At 52.1% G+C, this 18,837-nt stretch overlaps 7 protein-coding genes across 7 annotated transcripts; 3 read left to right on the forward strand and 4 right to left on the reverse strand.

Annotated features, from left to right (window-relative positions):
* Positions 1–68: 68 nt before the first annotated feature.
* Positions 69–2,333, forward strand: KRP23_7712 (Ascus wall endo-1,3(4)-beta-glucanase; the record flags this gene model as incomplete). Its single annotated transcript, XM_067893061.1, has 1 exon — positions 69–2,333. One exon carries the CDS (start codon positions 69–71, stop codon positions 2,331–2,333), a length of 2,265 nt encoding a protein of 754 aa, XP_067744881.1.
* Positions 2,334–2,421: 88 nt separating this feature from the next.
* Positions 2,422–4,962, forward strand: KRP23_7713 (uncharacterized protein; the record flags this gene model as incomplete). The annotated part of the gene is made up of 2 exons (XM_067893062.1): positions 2,422–3,874; positions 4,826–4,962. 2 exons carry the CDS (start codon positions 2,422–2,424, stop codon positions 4,960–4,962), a joined length of 1,590 nt encoding a protein of 529 aa, XP_067744882.1.
* Positions 4,963–5,032: 70 nt separating this feature from the next.
* KRP23_7714 (ATP-dependent RNA helicase DHX29) lies at positions 5,033–9,733 on the reverse strand (the record flags this gene model as incomplete). Its single annotated transcript, XM_067893063.1, has 1 exon — positions 5,033–9,733. One exon carries the CDS (start codon positions 9,731–9,733, stop codon positions 5,033–5,035), a length of 4,701 nt encoding a protein of 1,566 aa, XP_067744883.1.
* A 1,223-nt stretch (positions 9,734–10,956) lies between these two features.
* On the reverse strand, positions 10,957–12,464 carry KRP23_7715 (uncharacterized protein; the record flags this gene model as incomplete). The annotated part of the gene is made up of 3 exons (XM_067893066.1): positions 10,957–11,000; positions 11,073–11,354; positions 11,432–12,464. 3 exons carry the CDS (start codon positions 12,462–12,464, stop codon positions 10,957–10,959), a joined length of 1,359 nt encoding a protein of 452 aa, XP_067744884.1.
* Positions 12,465–12,858: 394 nt separating this feature from the next.
* On the reverse strand, positions 12,859–15,027 carry KRP23_7716 (Protein NLRC3; the record flags this gene model as incomplete). The annotated part of the gene is made up of 4 exons (XM_067893067.1): positions 12,859–13,613; positions 13,685–14,108; positions 14,177–14,612; positions 14,684–15,027. 4 exons carry the CDS (start codon positions 15,025–15,027, stop codon positions 12,859–12,861), a joined length of 1,959 nt encoding a protein of 652 aa, XP_067744885.1.
* A 36-nt stretch (positions 15,028–15,063) lies between these two features.
* On the reverse strand, positions 15,064–16,437 carry KRP23_7717 (uncharacterized protein; the record flags this gene model as incomplete). Its single annotated transcript, XM_067893068.1, has 3 exons — positions 15,064–15,122; positions 15,186–15,467; positions 15,531–16,437. 3 exons carry the CDS (start codon positions 16,435–16,437, stop codon positions 15,064–15,066), a joined length of 1,248 nt encoding a protein of 415 aa, XP_067744886.1.
* A 678-nt stretch (positions 16,438–17,115) lies between these two features.
* On the forward strand, positions 17,116–18,798 carry KRP23_7718 (uncharacterized protein; the record flags this gene model as incomplete). Its single annotated transcript, XM_067893069.1, has 3 exons — positions 17,116–18,334; positions 18,395–18,676; positions 18,749–18,798. 3 exons carry the CDS (start codon positions 17,116–17,118, stop codon positions 18,796–18,798), a joined length of 1,551 nt encoding a protein of 516 aa, XP_067744887.1.
* Between the last annotated feature and the right edge of the window lie 39 nt (positions 18,799–18,837).

Here is an 18,837-nt window from a genome sequence, read left to right on the forward strand (position 1 = left end):
AGTAAAATGCCACGTTGGTCGGACCCCGCCGCAGGCTTGAAGACTCCCAGTTCTCATCTCATCTCACGATGAGCATCCGACAGATATCGCCTTCCTGTAAGGCGCCTTCCGCCTCCCGCCGCTCCGTGCTAGTTTTGGCTGGACTGTGCGTCCAGCTTCTTTTTGGAGGAGATACACTTGTTAGCGCGCAGAATGACTCATGGGACCCCAACGGCAAGTTCTCGCCCCCGACACTGCTCGTCAACGCAACCACCGAGCAGGCGACGTTCTGCAAGCCCCGCCATTTGGACACAATGAGGAGCAAACCTGTGCCAACGAACGCGTGGTGGGGCAACCTCATCACATGTGACACCACTACGAATGCAACCGGACCAATCTGGCCTAACCCGTTAGCAGTGAGTGTCGAGTCTTCGGGAGCTTATGGCTTTGCGCTCAGCTATCCTTACCGCAACAGGTTCTTCGGTGGGGTCACCGACGGTGTCGCCAAATACTACGCGCACCCGAAGCGCAATGAGATTCAACTGAGTGCTTGCGAGTTCGCGACTTCAATCCCAGATATGCAGGTCGTCAACTGGACGGACTTGGGCGTCACCGTGCAACTCCAGGCACCAGCATCCACGGGTACCATGAAGTCCAGTATGGTGAGCGGCATGGCGTATTTCACGTCCACCTACCAGGGGCTCACCCCCGAAGTACTGTTTGAAGCCCCGATCGCTACGATCAACGGGGTCGCGGCCAGTATCGGTACTCGCTACTCCGGAACCAAGTTCAACGTCGTCGCGGTAAGCGGCCAGCAGTGGTGGCTGCATGTCCTGCCGTCGTCTTCGTCCTCGTCGACGAGTGGCATCCAGTTCAACCTTGCTACCAGCATGATAATGCAGGGACTAACCGCCTTCAACGGGACGATCCGAATTTCAGTCATTCTCGACGCTACTCAGTCTGCTGCGCAGGACACGTACAGTAGCTGCGTCGTAACCGGTGGAGATGTGGAGATCGCCAGCGACTCAAAGTACTCGTTCAAGTGGAAAACTGAAGGAGATTGCTCCAATGGACTGCTTCACTATGCGCTGGACCACCACGCCAAGTCGCTCACTGCGGCTAGCGTGGCTGAAGTGGCCAACGTCGCAATGTACGCCGCCACGCGAGGCCTCATGAAGGCATTCGTGACGGTGTCATCTCCGCCCGCCTGGAACTTCTACGAGTCTCAAAACATCCCTGTGACCTACTACCCGAAGAACCGCCTCACGAAAGCTGTCGCGCTGCAGCAGGATCTGTTCACAAAGCTGCGCGCAGATATCCAAAGTATCTGGACCGTGTCGACCGACGGCAGCTACTACTTCACTGGCAAGCTCGTGCAGCAATATGCGTCGCTGTGTCTGATGGCGAACGACCCGGTGATCGTAGGCACTGACGTCTCGCTCCTGCGTCGCTGTGTGACCAAGCTCGAGAGCGCCATCGCTCCGTTCCTCGACAACAGTTGGAAGTACAAGCTGAAGTACGATGCCGTCGCGGGCGGCGTCGTGAGCTCGGAGGGATTCGTCACGGGCGACATGAACGCGGACTTCGGCAACACGGTGTACAATGACCACCACTATCACTACGGCTACTGGGTGCACATGGCCTCGGTGATCAACTTCCTGCACCCGACGTGGAAGCGGATCGGAGAGCTCAACAATATGACAAGACTGCTGCTGCGCGATGTGGCCAGCCCATCGCGCGACGACCCGTACTTCCCCAAGTTCCGCGGCTTCGACTGGTTCCGTGGACACTCGTACTCGCACGGTTTGACGACGCTGGGCGACGGCAAGGACGAGGAGTCCACTTCGGAGGACATCAACTTCGCGTACAGCATGGCGCTGTTCGGTCAGACGACCAACCACACGCGCATGAAGGACATCGGTCGTCTCATGACCAGGGTCAGCACGCGCTCCATCCAGACGTACTTCCTCTTCGACAGCTCGAACACGATCCACCCTGCAGCGTTCCGCCCGCGAATGGTGCCGGGCATCCTCTTCGACAACAAGGCCGACTACGCGACGTGGTTCTCCGCCGACGAGTACATGATCCACGGTATCCAGATGCTGCCGGTCACGCCGCTCACCGAGTACGTGCGGACGTCCACTTTCGTGCGCGAGGAGTGGGAAAACATCCTCTCGAAGCTCGACATCGTCACGACCGACCAAGTGTCCAACTCGTGGTATTCGTTGCTGTTACTCAACTACGCGCGACTCAACAAGGCCGAGGCGCTGTCCAAGCTCAGCCAATGCACCACCATGATGGACGGCCTCTCTCGCTCCTGGGCCATCTACATGGCAGCGCAGTACTCGCTCTAACTTTGTAGTCTCCATTTCCACTTCAACTTGCCTTTTTTTTCAAAATCCATAAAAAATCTCACTGAAGTGATCATTACATTCGAGAATCATGGCCGAGGTGTCGGCTCGGCGTCGGGAGCTCAAGAACCGATGGATCGCGCACTACGCGCTCAAGTACGGGGTGCAACCCGTGGAGATGAGCGCGTCAGTGGTGGTGCGCGCCAAGTGCTGCTTCTGCGAGAGCTTCGGGCGCGAGCGAGCGTCGACAACCGCCTCGAACAAGCGACGCAAGAAGCGACAGACGTTGAAGCTGTTCGGACCGAACTTCCGCTCGGATAATCTCGAGTCGCATCTGTGGCGCGAACATGCGACCAAGTGGCACGAGTACGAGCAGCTGGCGGACGAGGAGAAGGAGAATTTCTTCCCAGTCGTGCAGCAAGAGAATAGAAACACCAATAACATTGACACTGTAGAAGATAGAAATACAGTGGAAGCAGGTAGAGCGAGGAGCACCACTTCAGACAGTACGAGGTCAGCTGCTACGAGTTTGTTGTCGCCGGCGAGTGAGGCTTCAGATGCAGTCAGAGGCTCTGAGTCTCCTGCTGAGATTCGGGTGGAGGCTTCGAGTGCTGTGTTGGAAGTGCTGGATCAGTTGCTAGGGACCAAATCGGCGGGTTCTACATTGCAGCCATTTGTCTTTGAAGATGATAGCGACGCAGGTAACCAGGTTGGGGATGTGGAGTCGAGGAGTGACTGGATGGATGACGGAGACTCGCTGGTGGTGTCGGAACCATTGTTGTTCTTTTTTGTGGATACTTTCCGCGCTGGTTTGAGCATGGATGCAATGCTGGCAGTGATTGAGGCCACCCGACAGCTGCAGCCGATGCTGGATCCTGCTACTGTGTTGAATGACGGGGATCCTGTGACGAGAGTGCATGTTGTGCGAGCGGTGCGGCAACTTCTAGCTTTGAATTTGTCGTCTATTGCAACCCTGACAGCGAATTTGTGGGGATTCTCGCTAGTTCTCCACTTTTCAATTATGGAGAACGAGTATACTGAAAGCAGCGCGCGAAGAGGAGGCTTGTTGGATGTTCGATTGCAACTTCCAGTGGATGGTAATTTGCAAGAAGTGCATCTAGTGACCTTTCCGTTATCATTCGCCCATGTAAATGTGACGGGGGCTTCAGCTGTAGGGGGAGCTATAGTTCGCATTCTCTGTGCGGTTGATTTACGTGCCATGGAGAAGCTCATAGGTGTCACGGTGAACGGTGATCCGTTTGAAATGGGTGCGCTTGGCATTGGCGTTGCACGATGGCTTCGATCACAAGCTCAGCTGGCGGTGACAGTCTCAGGTGCAAGCAACGGTAGTATCGCCACCTTTTACATTCGCCCAAGTGCCACTTTCCTGCTAAGTCTGGCGATAGAAGACGTACTAACAGCATTTCAGCGCGAATTTGCCTTCATCTCGTCGCTCGCAGGCATTGACAAGATGTTTAAGACTAACAAGTCACTGCGAGAGCTGCTAGCTAGTGACATGAATCCGCTGATACTTGGAACAGCAAGTACTCGGATACATGAAGGTTCAACCGCATCGTCAGCACCACCTTTGCTGCAGACCCGCTGGATGCGGGTGTCTGCGCAATGCGAATGGCTTGTTATGCATCGCGAGACGCTTATGCAGTGGCAGTGCGATCATTGCACTGAAGCCGATGTTGAGTCACTTGCGCCCGCTCTCGCATCCAACCTGTTCTGGGTACTCGTCTTTCTTTTTCGTGACCTGCTCAAAGACCTTCAGGCTACACTCCAACATTGTGAGCATGAAAGTGAGAGTTATTCTGATGTGCAGCGGCATTTGCGCGAGTTTCTCTCTCAACTTCGTCTCAAGTTTAATATCAAGCCGACAGATGTGTCTTCTCAAGTATCACTTGCCGCAGATCCGAGCACAAACACCGCAACGACTTTTAGCTATCAGGACTTTGTGAACGCGATCATCCCATTGGACTTGTTCATGTACGAAGCTTTTCAGCTCAAAACTGTCGAAGGCATTGGCGACACCGAGCGTGAATCAATTTTTAAGCACTTTAGCATGCTTTTGGTCGAGTTCCAGAGCAATTTGCAGTCCGCTGTTGCGTCTTCTGCAGCTCCCTCAGAGTTTACAGAGAGTGAGACCCCAGTTACAGCATCAATCACTTTCAATGCCTTAAAGCGAGACTGCGGTATTGTGCCACCTAGCACTCCGAACGAGTTGATGACACTATCCAACCTTGCCTTCATGGAGCTGTTGAACGGACATCAAGCAAGACTGCGCGCAAGATGGTCAGGGAAAATACTAACACAAATAACTGGTGAGCGGAACCGCCTTGTGAATGCGTTTGCGCACTGCGGCGACCTTTATGAAAGTATCGGCGCCAGACACCAGCAACAAAGGCCTGGCAATGACGCGTGGAGTGGTGTTAGGGTGGAATATCCGTCTCTCAGTTGTTTTGCTGCTGTCTTCGGTGCGCATCTTGCAGTGTCAAAGCCCGCCGCGGCGTTAATCCGAGAGGAATCGTTGGGATCGGCTTCTACCATGATGGTGGAAGCCCGATTACATGCACTACAACGGCGTAAGCTTGTAGCACTAGGGAAGCAGCTGGAAGACACTGCTTGAGCAAGAGAGCGTATTCGTTTGATGCACTGTAACCTCTATTTGGTGGATAGTCACTTCCACGATTGGCTTTCTAATCACGCAGCTTACCAGCACACAATTGCCCCGAAAGCTGCTTTTTGGGGTCACGCTCCTCATACTCAGCCAGAAAGAGCACACGGAGCACGTCAACGAGAGATTCCCGCTCGATTTTCTGGGAGTTTGACTCGGCTTTGATGCCGCGCACGAACGGTGGGGCCTGGAGACTGGCATCGATTGCTTCGAGAACCGCGCCGCGCAATTCCTGCAACAGTGCTGCTGAACGGAAGGAGGTTTGGAAAACCACCCAGTCGTTCACGCGCAGACCAATGGTCTCATTGCCATCCTTGTCCTTGCGTCGTAGCTGTGGGAGAAGCTCCAGGGTATGGCTAAACAAGCACACAGCCAAAGGCAGCACAAGACTCGAGGCTGGCAGATAGACCTGCGACGTGTGTAGCTTCACTGCGAACGTGAGAAAGCTGCTCGCGTGGAAGCTTGCCACTTTGTAGTTAATCGACCCCGGATGCACCACAACAATCGAGTGGTCGCGTTCGCGAAGGACTGCACGCTTAGGGCCATATGCCGCTGGAGGCTCAGCATGCACCAAATTCGGGGCCAGACCAGCATAGAGAACAGCAGACAGCGTCGCCAACTGCTGAAGCGTCATGCGCTCGTCTGCTGCGGGTTCGGACGACGGCAAGAAACCAAGCTGTGCCACGAGACCTCGGAATTGACGCTTCAGCTTGCTGAGCTCACGCAGCGAACGGTGGCTCAAGAAGTTTTGGCTGCAAAAGGTTTTCTCGCTGATTCCACCACTTCTGCTACGCTGCACAACGTAGCGCCAGGCCTCGAAAGCATTCACGTCTGTAAGCAGATCGCTTGCACCGATTGCGAAATTCTGGCGGACCTGCTTCATTTCATTCTGCCGACCAAAGGGTGCCACAAAAGGCGACTTGGTTTCGAGCACGGCTGCGCACGTACTAGCGGCATCAAACACACCAAATAGCGCTCCAAGCAGGAGCAACTTGCCCACTTTCACGTCAACAGGCAGTCTAGCCAGGTGAGCACCCAACTTGGTAAGGGCCTCGTCTTCGCGGTTCAACGCCCCAATTTCAAAAAGCTCCTCTAGCGCATCGCGAATACTCGCTTCATCAGGTGGATCAAGGCAAGCGCGCAGGAACTCACCGCAACCATCCTTCTGCTCGTTACCGCCAACGCCAAACGTCTTAATCTGCAAACAGAGCGATGTCAATGGCGCGCGCCTGATCTCGGGCACGGGTTGCTCGAGCATGACGGAGCGAAAAACAGACTGAGGGAAGAGGCGGAAGCACGAGCCACCACTTGTGCGGCCTGCACGACCGGCACGCTGCTTGGCATTCGCACGCGCAACCCAAATCTCTTCAAGCACATTGGTGCGATGTTGGGCATCGTGACGCATCTGCTTTACACGCCCCGTATCAATGACGACCTTGACATCGTCGATTGTCAGCGATGTCTCTGCGATGTTAGTTGCGGCAATGACTCGAATAACACCGGGACGCTGCCGGAAGATGCGTTGCTGCTCCTGCGCCGAAACCGATGAATGAAGAGGTAGCAACTCGAATTCACGACCGTGGGGATCACGACGGAGCAAGCGGCTGCCACCAAGTAAGTCCAGCAGCGTGGTGATCTCTTGAAGACCCGGAAGGAACACGAGTACAGACGCGCTTCTTCGATGTTTCCCGCCGCCTTCATGTGTCAGCGAGAGCAGATCTGTTTCCATGGCAAGGTGCTCCAAAAGCGCCTGAACCAGCTCGTAGTTAACCACGGACGGATCCATACGATCTAACGCAACCAACGTTGACTCACTGTACTTCTCAGCCAGCATGCGTTGCGTCTCACTAGCTGCTGGTGCCTTGGAGGAAGATGAACCTGAACCTGAGGTCCACGAAACTTGCTGGGAGTATGACGTACCTCCGCGACCCGAGATGGTGACCTGCGTAGACTGCTTATCCAAACTGCCATCGCTCACCGGGACGTAGGCTGGGGACTCTTCATCCACAACAAACTGGGTCTTTTCAAGCACATCCTCGAGGTAGAATTGCTCCACGGGGAACGTGCGACCAGGAACTTCAATCATCGGGCACACTGCAGCCCCACCAAAGTACTTCTGGAAGCTTGCGGCGTTGAGCGTAGCACTCATGAGGATAACCTTTAGCGGCGGCAAAGTGCCACCAAACTTGCGGCGCCTTGCTGCGTTACCCTCGGACAAGAATTGGCGCAACATGGCTAGTAGCACATCACTCTGAAGGTCACGTTCATGCACCTCATCGACAATTACGTGACTCACCTCCTCGCCCAACGTGCGCGGGTCCTGCAGCTTGCGAAGTAAGATACCAGTTGTGCAGAAGAGCAATCGTGTACGGCGGGTCATACGCGTTTCGAGGCGGATTTGGAAGCCCGTAAGCGAGTCACCCGAGCCCATGTTTGACTCTCCCAGCTCCTCCGAAACTCGTTCAGCCAGACTAATAGCAGCCAGTCGTCGAGGCTGGGTACAAACAATTTGTCCACGCGCTCCTCCGGGTTCTGAAATCAGTAGATCCTCTAGCAAGAACTGCGGCACCTGCGTACTCTTACCGCAACCAGTTTCGCCTGATATCAAGATTACGTCGTGATTAGACAGCATCTCCACCACTCGCTCCTTGAACGATGCAATGGGCAGCGATTCGCGCTGTTGGAGCTTCGAGCGATAAGCTCCAGAACGCATTTGCTTTTGAAGCTGCTCTCGCAGTTGCCGAGACAGCTCTAGCGCAGCATTGCGCTCAGCTTCGCTCTCTTCTTCGATCTCCAGTTCGCCTGCAGACCCGGAAACGTCATCGCTGGCAGATAGAGCTGAGTCCTTGACATTCGAATCCTCCTCGTCGACCAAATCGACGTCCCAGTCGTCGACGCTCCAGTCCTCCAGGGTACTTTCAGCGTTCTCGTCAGTCTTTTTCACAACCAGGGCAGAAGGTTTTGATTCTGGCACTGGTAACTCAGCGCGCTTCTCAGCAATCTCTGCTGGAAGCGCGCGCAGGATCTCTTCCAGTAGTTCGTCCTGCTCATCCCGGTTAGCGGCGGCGGCTGCTGCCTCATCTTGCTGTCGCTCGTTGATCCATCGCTGCCACATGTCGCGATAAACCGGCGGCAGTACTCGGTAGAGTGGAAGATCAGACGCTAGCTCGAACAGTGCACTGGTAGCTACGGCGTCCTTTGCGTCTGAAATGGAATCAAATCCTTGTGCAGCATCGCTAGAATCTCTCACGGTAATCTCGTGCTTTCCACGAGTTTTATTGCCGAGAACCACCGAATACAAGTTTCCACCGCCTGGCGGGCGGGCCAGCTTCTTGTACTGCGGCTTCTGCAAACCATTCTTGCGGCAGTGCTGCTCCAGGTGGTCGCGAGGTGACTTGCCCGTCCACGGTGCTGCAGCAGTATCTTGGGCCTGGGCGGCTTGAGCTGCTGCTGCTTGGACTTTCAGCATGTTGCGACCTTTCTTGTTCTTGCCTCCCTTTCCCTTCTTCCCTTTCGAAACTGCAAGATCGGCCGCTGCTTGGGCAGCGATGATAGCAGCCGTGTTGACAGCCGCACTCTTTTTAATCTCTTCGGCACGCACCACGGTAGCTTCAGCTTCTTCCAAGAACCCAAACAAACCACCATTTTCATCACCCTCGTCATCGTCTGCTTGGACGATCGGACTGGGCGCCTCAATTACCTTCTCCACCTTCTCGTCTTGCTTCGAAACTGTGTCAATCTGTTCAACTTGTGCAGGCTCTTCCTCATCCGCCATGCCTAACGCTAAAGACAGCAGCTCGTCATCCGCATCTTCCAGCGCGGGATTCGACGTCGTAGGCGGGTTCGTCTTTTCAGCTGTAGGCACCTTTTCTTCCTTTTCAACTGACTTCTCCTTCGACTCCTTCTTTGCCTTCCTCTGCGGCTGCATCGGGTCTCTCCATCCCCGCGCCAGCAACTGCCTACGCGTATCCTGCATCTGTTCATTCATCTCTCGCGTCTTCTGCTTGTCGCCGCTCTTGGGTTTCTTCTTGCTCTTCCGTTCCTTGAGCCGGCGCAACGCCGCGGCCAGTTCATTGTACCTCGTCTCGAGCTCCTGCAGCTCGCGTGCCTCGGGCGTCACCTCCGCTTCTCGTCGCGCCTGCTCCTCCTCTCTCGCTGCCATAGTCAGCACATACTGCTGCGTCCACGACAGCGCTTCCGTCTGCTTGGCATCTCCTTTCTCCTCCTGCTTGGCATCCTCTCTCTCCTCCTGTTCCTGCTCCCAACCCATCACCTCCTCCATTGGAGACTCCTCTACTTTATTAGTGCCCTTCTTCTCCTTTTTCACGGGGGCGTTCAGCTCGGCCAGCAGCTCGCCGCCGTCCGCGTCCGCGTCTTTTACGCCCAAAAGCTGCGTGGGCAACGCCCTCAACGTGGGTGGCAGCTCGTCGCTCGAGTGCTGCAGCGCTAGGAAGCTCAGCGCGTCCTCCAGCGAGTTAGTGAAGCCCAGAGCCTCTTTGCTCAGCGCCAGCGACGCCCCGTAGTCCTCGCGGAGACTGCGCAGCGCCCGAAGGAGCTTCTTCTTGGAGCGCTGCTGCAGCTGCACGTCAGCGGGCTCCGACGTCAGCGCCAGGACGCCAGGGCGGAAGGCCGAGCGCTGTGCATGACGGCGGGACGACAGCACACCGTCGTGCACGAGCTGCTCCAGGTCGCGCCGGAACTCGAAGCCGCGCTCCGAAGCCATTGTCGACGAATTTATTGTCCGGGTAAATTACAGGCGGTAATATAACGAGTCATTTACTAGTTGTATTTTACTTATGCTGCTAACGTTACAGTATCGTGCTTACCGAAAAGAAAACCTAGTCGGCTCCTGCATGTTTTCAGGGTTTATCCACCACATAAACGTCGTGAGAACTTCCGTACTATAACTTCGCACGTTCCCAGCATAAGCAACTAATACTCTACCCATTCCCCCATTCGCACTCCGCTACGTATGTGAGTTGCTAAAGAAGAAATCGATGCGTTGTCGATAAAACCCAACCGCAAGTATCAATGAGCCTACTTCCAGCAACCCGTACCCCAGAATATTGCGGATAACTTCCCAGATTGACGTCTTGTCCAGTCCCTCGAGAGCTCCCTATTAGGAAGTTGGTAGATCACCAGGTAACAAGCTGGCACAAAAAAAGTAGAGTTGGAAGAAGGTTCACTCATTAACCAATAACAGCATTAATTTTCGCTGTACGTGATAGACGTCATCGCTTCCACGAATTCAACCAGAAATAAGCATTCAGCGATAAAAGAATCTGGAGAGCTTTCTGAAGCAGCAAATACCACTCGCGAGATCAATTGCTGGAGTTTTTGTAGTCAATGCACCTACTATTCGGTCGGGCAAAGGAACAATCTGGCTGACCGACGGTGAAGCAGGCAGAACGCCGTTGTAGGTGATTGCAACTGCGGGAGTGTCTTGTACTGATCTGGCAAGCGCCACCATTGCTTTGATCGCGTTTCCATTCACACTCAACCTACGAAACGAAGTGGCTCAAAAGACGTCAGCCTTTCACTGGGAAAATATCACGCAAAAACCATTGGTGTATTAGCTCGGGGTACTGGAATGCAATCCGCAATAGTTGTCAATCTTAATCCACATCGAGTCGCTATGATCCAAATCAATACATGGCGATGTTAATGGTATCGTATCCACAGCCTCAACCAGAGTCAACCTCGGTGCAGTTCGAGTTGCACTTACTCTCATGTTCGAACAAGACTACAAATACCAGCCCCACGCACCTGACACTGACAAACAGTGTTCGGTCGCGATACGAACTACGCTGTCTCAACTTTCTTCTCGAACTCAAATCTGGAAGAGATGAGCGGTCAACATTTTCCAACCTGTTTGGAATTCGGAACAAGGTATACGTTTGAGGTGATTGCATTGACCTCATATAAACTCTTCGCACTGGGTGGTATTCATTTGTTCTTCAGCCAGCTGAAAGACCAACTAAAGTCTGCACCTATAATCAAATAATCACAATGATGTTAGCCTGAAAGCAACAAAACAAAGTATCATTCGTCGTCCCCCGTACCGTTGTGCTCGAGCGAATTTTGAACAGTGTAGAATATCCATAGAAACAAATTAGATTGTACCATTCTCCAACTGCGGTCAAGCACGTGCGAGAGCAGCCGTAGCATCGAAACGCCAATCTTGCGTTGAATTAGAAAGCCAAACACCAAGAGTGAAATTAGCTCCACTGATCCGAACATCACAACAGTTCCAAGCTTGTTTCCAAGTCCAGCTTCATCGAGAGTCTCCAGTTGCGGGTAGTATGCGCGATTCGGGAGGTAGTACATGCCAACTGTGTACATACCTGCACAAACATATTGAAAGCATAAGAAATAGTACTAATATGAATCAAACCACAACCAACAAACTCGACACACGTACAGAAGATGAACGGGACTATAACTTCTGTGTACTCGACGAGAATGACGAATTCAGTTGTGAAAAGCACTTGAGCTGTCCTCTGTACGAACAGGCGACGTTCTCTCGGCGAGAATACATTTTGCAGGAGGCTATGTTGTTGCGACGATTCATCTTGATGCAACGGTGTGAATGTTTCTACCGCTGCAACAAGTAGTGGAACGCCTGTAGAGGCTACCGGCAGGACTCGTGCGCTAGGCACCGGTGTAATGTCAGTAGAAGCTCCCACGGAGTTCATACTGTCAACACTCAGAATCGATAGTGCAGAGTTATAGTGTCGCAACGTAAGGTGAGCTTTCGCTTGAGAGTCTTCCCTAATAAGCTGTTGAGCAATTTCAATGAAGCTCGCAGACTCCATGGGGTGGTCGGCGGGAATCTTCTTTTGCAGCAGGACTATGTTTTTCATAAGATTGTTGATGTCTGAAATGGAAACCCAGGCTTGAAAAGCATCCAGCCCAATCACCGACACCATCGTGCTAATGGAGCTGGAGCTCTGCATTGAGCTGGAGACGTACAGAGCATTGAAGACATCAACGTTGAAGATAATGATCTGTGGCATTAAATCGTACTTGTTCCCCAGGAAGTGACCGATCCAGTTCTTCGCAATTATCTTGATGATAGGAAGCAATACGAGGTAGAACTTCTGGTTCGATGTTCGTACGCTGTTGAAACCGTACAGGTAGGCTGGGTAGACGAAGGTGAGCAGCACCTGGCAGACGAGAACGATGAGGCTGCTTTGAAGTTCCTTGAGCAGGTTTGGGTCTTTTCTTAAAATCCGGCCGAAGCAGCAAATAAACGACACAAGAACCACGACGAACCACACAGGAATCCCAACCACGAGTGCAAACGGCAGGGGAAACCCGATAATACTCGACATAGCGACCATGAACGCGATCGCTCCCCCGCCTGCAATGATAGGCATAACAATAACGTGCATGGAGTTGATGTGCAGATTCGGAACACTTATCCGGAACTGCTCCAAGATGGCGCGTGTCATGAGTGCGATTGCAAGGCCATCTCTGATCCAAAACAAGTAGTTTGCGCTAGATCCTTCTTCAGGCGGTGCCATCGGGGCATAGTCGATTGCGGTGACAACAGCCAAGCATGGGAATGGTGACACCACAGAAACAAGGAGAGCCCAAACCAGTGTGGTGCTGTGACTGTAGCTGTCGAAGCTACTAATTCGTTCAGCTGAGTAATGTCCGCGTAACTCCACCTGGAAACTAGCACATAACTTGTAGGCCCGACGCCAGAAGCGGCGCAGACCTGGCATTCTGAAGAAATGTTGACTCAGCGATAGCCGGGAAGGATCAACGTGAAATGAACGTTACCATAGAGCTGACCACCTAATTATACCGGAATGCAAAAACTATTGCTATCTTGATCCCCGTTCATTGATCATACCTAGCCAGAAAAACCGCAGCATTTGTGCCGTTGAACTTTTGAATCCCTTGGTTGCGTCGTAGCATCTCCACATACGCGCGAACAACAGCGGGTGAGGTTGCGTTGTCGCGTAAGTCGACTTTTACCAGAGTGCTGTGCTTCTGGATGGCTCGAGCTAGGTGGCATAACCCCTTTTCCTGCAGTTTTGGCTTTGCTTGCGAGCCTTCAACAACCGAATGCAGCGAAAATGATACCAAGGTAGAATTGTCTGCTAAGGCATCGGCCAGAGCAATTGCACCTTCATCCCCGATATCGTTGAAGCTCACGTCCAGGTCTTCAAGACGAGGGTACGCGCGAATTAGCTTCGCGACAGCCTGAGCACCTTCGTCACCAAGGCTGTTGCGAGAGAAGTCGAGGCATCGACACTTCGAACTTGGTGCAGCTGCAAGTTCCTCTGCGATGGCGGCTGCGCCGTACTGGCGCAAGGCCTTCCCACTCAGATCAAGCGTTTCTAGAGGAGCAAGCTCTTTGCCAAAGCGCTTTCGAAGGTCATGTGCTTGCGAGATTGCTGCCAGCATGACCTTACACTCCGACGTGAGTGGGTTTCCGGCACTGAGGCGGATTCGGCGCTGCTGGTTTGCCTTGAAGGCTTTCAAGTATAGCTGCTTGGCACCGGCGTCAGTGATTTGGTTGTGGTCGAGAAGCAATTCTTGGAGCCTAACGTTCAACTCCAGTCCTTCCGCTAGTCCAAGAATTGCCGTATCTAATCAAATAAAGACGCTGGTGAGTATCGAGAGCACTCGCCTTTCCTAGGAGGATGCTACTTTACTTTACCTGTAATCAGGTTATTCGACAGGTTGAGCACTCGAAGTGGAGGCTGCAACGCCAGGAACAGGCCAACGTCGTGAGTACCCTTCTCTCCGATCTCATTTCCATTCAAATCGAGCACTTCCAGCAATTGCCAATTAGGCGACGATCGAAGTGTTGCCAAGACGATATGAACATATTGGTCAGTTAGGCAGCACTCCAGCAAAATATCTCGCTTCACCTTGCTTCCGCTTAAATTGAGCGCGGTAGCAACGGGTGCACCAGCATTTAACTGCGTCTCGATTATTTTTTCGTGCAGTTTCCGATGGACCTGTCTTAGCACAGGCTCAGAAGCAAAAGTGTTGCGACCGAGATGAAGATATCGCACTGGAAATGGTGCTACCATCCCGTTAATCGCGTGGTAGAATGACATGATCCCTGCTTGTCCGATCTGCATCATGGTCATCAAGGTACAAGAGTTATTCAACAGTGCATGACCGCAAAGACAAAACCTCATACCTGGTTCTGCTCAAGGTCGAGGGTTTGCAGTGCTGGTGCTTGATCCAATACAAACGCCAGGCTAGCAGCACCACAGTCTCCAATCAGGTTGCCGGAAAGCGAAAGAACCTCCAGCTTCATCAGTGGCAGTGCGTGTCCTAAGGTGATTGCTCCTTTGTCGGTCAGTGCATTTGAACGGAGGTATAACTTGGCAATATACTTGGAGAATTCTGCTTCCATCAACTGCGAGAAACACGCGTCTGTAACACCCGTGCATGACATGTCCAGAATTTGAAGGGGTTCACGGTTCTTGGCATCAAACGCTCTGATCAGTGGTTGGATCCAATCGGACGATGAATTCGGTTCACCGAACAGATTGAGTGACACGTCGAGTTGTGTCAGGCTGGGGCATCGCGCGATGAAAGCCGCGACTGCTTTGAGCCCACGAGCTGAAAACCTACCACACAGGAATCAATAAGTGAACAGGCATATCATTCGCTAAGGAGAACGTTTTGAGTGGCAACGTACTGATTGTTAGCAAGGTTCAGTGATACCAGTCCTGGCCACACTGCTCCGTGCAGCTCCGTTGTCCAATTCATCCAAAATCGATCATCCAGCTCGTTGAAAGAGAGATCGAGCACCGTCAAAGACGCTGACACCGCTGGAAACGCTACCAAAGGGAACAACTCGGCACCAAACTCGCTATCGAGCTGCTGCTCCACCAAAAGGATCTTTTTCGGACCCTGTAGTGCAGGGACTTTGGACGACCGCCGGGAGCTTTGAGTCTGCATCAAGACTCTAGCAGCATCTTGAACTTGACTAACAGTTGTAAGCTGCGTCACGGTCGAAGTCACCGCACCTCTGGCTGCCATGCTGCCCGCCGCCCCAAAACGATGAAAAGTGAAGAGTCACGTAGACCCCGTGTCCGATACGCCGAGCCAACCGAAGGAAAAGCTGAAATCGGCACCTAATACAAGAATCGCACAATTAGAGGAACTCAGTGTATAGAGAATTACGAATGCCAACGCACCATTGTGTTCCAACGAATTCTGAATCGTGTAGCAGATCCACAGAAACAAGTTTGACTGCACCATTCTCCAACCCCGGTCCAGCACGAATGAAAGAAGTTGCAGCGTCGAGATTCCAAGCATCCGTTGGATCAAGAATCCGATCACCAAGAGAGAGATCAACTCAATAAATCCAAATGCAATCACGGTTCCGAGGTTACTGCCCAAACCGCTATGATCAAACGACTGGAGTTGGGGGTAGTAGTCGCGGTTGGGCAGGTAAAACATTCCTGCTGTGTACATGCCTGTCAGATAATAAAACATGGTGAGTCTGTAGCTTTTAGAGGAGCAAAACAACAAAGACGCACTGTAGATGAACGGGACGACCACTTCCGTGTACTCAACCAAAATGACGAACTCGGTCGTGAAAAGTACTCGTGCGCTTTGTTGCACAAATCGGTGACGCTCCTTAGCCGAGAAAATATCGCCCAGAGATTTTTGCACAGGAGCGAGTCGTAGCGATGCTGGTTTTGAGTCTGGAGCTGTAGGGAGTGAGATATTTGCTTCGTCCACCGGAAGAATTTGCCGACTGGTAGACAAGACCTCAGGTTGCGCCACAGAAGTCGTACTGGGACCAGTCAAGCGCCTGACGATTAGAGCTGTAGAGCTGTAGTGACGCATTGCTAGCCGCTCAGCTACGTCAGGGTCTTCTTCGATTATCTGGAGAGCAATTTCGATGAAGCTCGCCTTTTCCAGTGGATGTCCCATTGGTATCTTACGTCGAAGTCTGAGGACATCTCGCACAAGATCAGCAATGTCGGATAAAGATACCCAGCCGAGAAGAGCATCAAGGGCCACCATTTGCAGCACTGTAGTAATCGATTGAGACTTCTGCATGGAGCTGGCGACGTACAACGCGTTGAAGACGTCGACATTGAAGATCATGATCTGTGGTGTTAGGTCGTGTTTGCTGCCAAGGCAATAGCTGATCCAGTTCTTTGCGATAATTTTGATGATGGGAAGCAGCATGACGTAGAACTTCTGGTTTGAAGGTTCAACGCTTATGAATCCGTAGAGATACGCTGGATACACGAACGTCAGTAGCACCTGACAGACAAGCACTACGATCGACCTAAGCAAGTCTTTGAACAGCACGGGGTCTCGCTTCAGGACTCGACCGAAGAACAGTGCGAAGCACACGACCAGCACCGCAAACCACACCGAGATCCCCACGACAAGTGCGAACGGGAGTGGAAATCCGATAATGCTTGACATGGCGATCATAAATACTATAGCGCCTCCACTCGCTAAAATCGGCATTACAACAACCTGTACAGAGTTGATATGCAGTTCCGGTACACTTATCCGGAACTGCTCCAAGATAACACGCGTCATTAGAGCAATCGTCAAGAAATCTCGACCCCAGAACAGGAAATTTGCGCTGGAACCGTCTTCAGGTGGGGCCAGCGGGACACAATCAATCAGCGTCAGAATTATAAGGCAAGGGAATGGCGACAGCACACTGATCCAAATCGCGCGCTGCAATGATGTTGAGTGACTGTATTTGCGCAAATCGTGCATTCGTTCAGTTGAGTAGTGCCCACGCAACTCGGCTTGGAATGTCGACGTGAACTTGCGCATACGCCGCCATATAATGCGGGTTTCTTTCATTACACTTGTGGGGCTCGTTTGATGACGAAGAGGAAGACTGGAGGAAGAAAAGCTCGCGTTGAAACTCAAAAAGGGTGACAGTATTTATGACTCAAACATCACCAATGTAGATAAGCGTTCCTGAAACCTTTACTTCGAACAATCCTACCCGAAAAAACTTGCAGACGTGACCGGCTGGTCACAAGAAACACAATGCACGGTTTGCGACGAATATGCCGGTGCATCTTTGACGTTTGGATGTACCTTCAAGTGGAACTGCATGGCAGCTACTCCATTTCCCGAATGAGGTTATTGAAGGACTACTCCAGCTCGACTTCGGTGTTCCGTGCGAGCATGTTTGCCGTTATGGCGCCATTCCCGTGCCTCATCGTTCTCACGCTGATCGATTGCGTCCCTTTAGCCCCAACTGGGGACGGCTCTCGAGCAAACTACTTGTTTTGGGGTAGAAACTACTTGACGATCTCGCTCATGACGCGTGCGGTTCTCCAGCAGCTTCATCTGACTGTGCCATCCCTGGACTTGACAACAATTCGGACCATCAGTATATCCGCCATCCCAAGTGCGGGCGCCGTGGCGTTCATGCTAGCAATGACAAGTCTGATCGGGTTTCCACTGCCGTTCACGCTAGTGATTGGGATTCCGGTGTGGTTCGTTGGTCTGGTCATTTGCTTTGGGATTTTCTTCGGAGCAAAGTTGAAGCAAGAAGCTGCGTTGAGGAAAGAATTGTTCAGCTATGTCGTGGTGATCGCCTGCCAGGTTGTACTGACGTTCATCTATCCAGCGTATCTCTATGGCTTTCGCTCAGTCGGCTCTACAGCTCAGACATTTTACGTTCTTCTGCTTCCTGTGGTTAAGATTGCGACGAAGAACTGGATCAGCTTTTTCTTGGGTCCGAAGGATGACCTAAAGCCGCAGGTTATCATTCTTAACATCGAGGTATTCAACTCGCTCTACGTGGCCAGCTCTATGCAGAATGCTACTTCGATCAGCACGACCATGGCTCTCACATTCGTGGATTTTGTGCTTGCGTGGATCTCCATCAAAGACGTGAATCATTTCCTTACAGATATCACTACGCTCCTAGAGAAAATCCCTACAAATCACGCTCTCAAGAAAGCAAACTTCATGGAGATCGCTCTTCAAATGCTTGAAGAGGATGCCGAGCTCAGAGCAGACACATCTCTTCGCTTTTTCGCAGTTCAGCTGCCTTCTCCAAATGCAATCAGCGGCAAGGCATCGAGGGTCCACAATTTCGATCCAACAAGTGACGAGAATAAATCAACTCGCCAGCTAATTGCATCGGAATCGATTTTAGCGAGGTCACCGTCGAGCTCCTTTGCATCCGTAGTACCAGCCAAACCGCAGCCATCCAAACCCCTCCGGCGAATTTTTACTGCCAGACAACGCAAAGAGTACGTGCACAGGACAGCACAAGTGCTTTTCACTACAGAGTTCATCATCCTCATCGAGTTCACTGAGGTTATCATCCCGTTCATCTACGGTAAGTTGCTCAGGATCAGTAGCGAGCTCAATGCTTAAGCTAACTCTGTGCGGTATCTAGGCATGTATACGATTGCCATGTTTCAGCTTCCCAATCGGGTCTATTACCCGCAAATTCGCTCGCTTGACCAGCGCAGGCTCGCGAAAATGATGGGCAACATCGCCATTTACGGTCTCATGGAGCTCTTATCCTTTTTCGCAATGAGTATTCTTCTAAAGAAGAAGCTTCGGATATCAATACTACACCAGTTGTCCTTCGTATTGGACCGTGAGTGGCAAATGGTTCAATCGAACCTATTCCTTTGGATTTGCTACACCATCCAGAATTCACTTGACCACAATGGTACGTGGCGACTTTGTGTATTGCTTCACTATCTCCTCGCCCTGATCATTTGTCATTTTTTCTGTTCTAAAGGCGCAGACTTCAGTTGGCAATTCAGCTGGCTGCACGGTAAAGGAAACTAGCGAGTCTACTGATGGTTTGAAGAGAATGTTACTAGTAGC

The sequence above is a fragment of the Phytophthora ramorum genome, assembly GCF_020800215.1.
Source record: "Phytophthora ramorum isolate Pr-102 chromosome Unknown Phyram_PR-102_s0006, whole genome shotgun sequence".
Lineage (NCBI taxonomy): Eukaryota > Oomycota > Peronosporomycetes > Peronosporales > Peronosporaceae > Phytophthora > Phytophthora ramorum.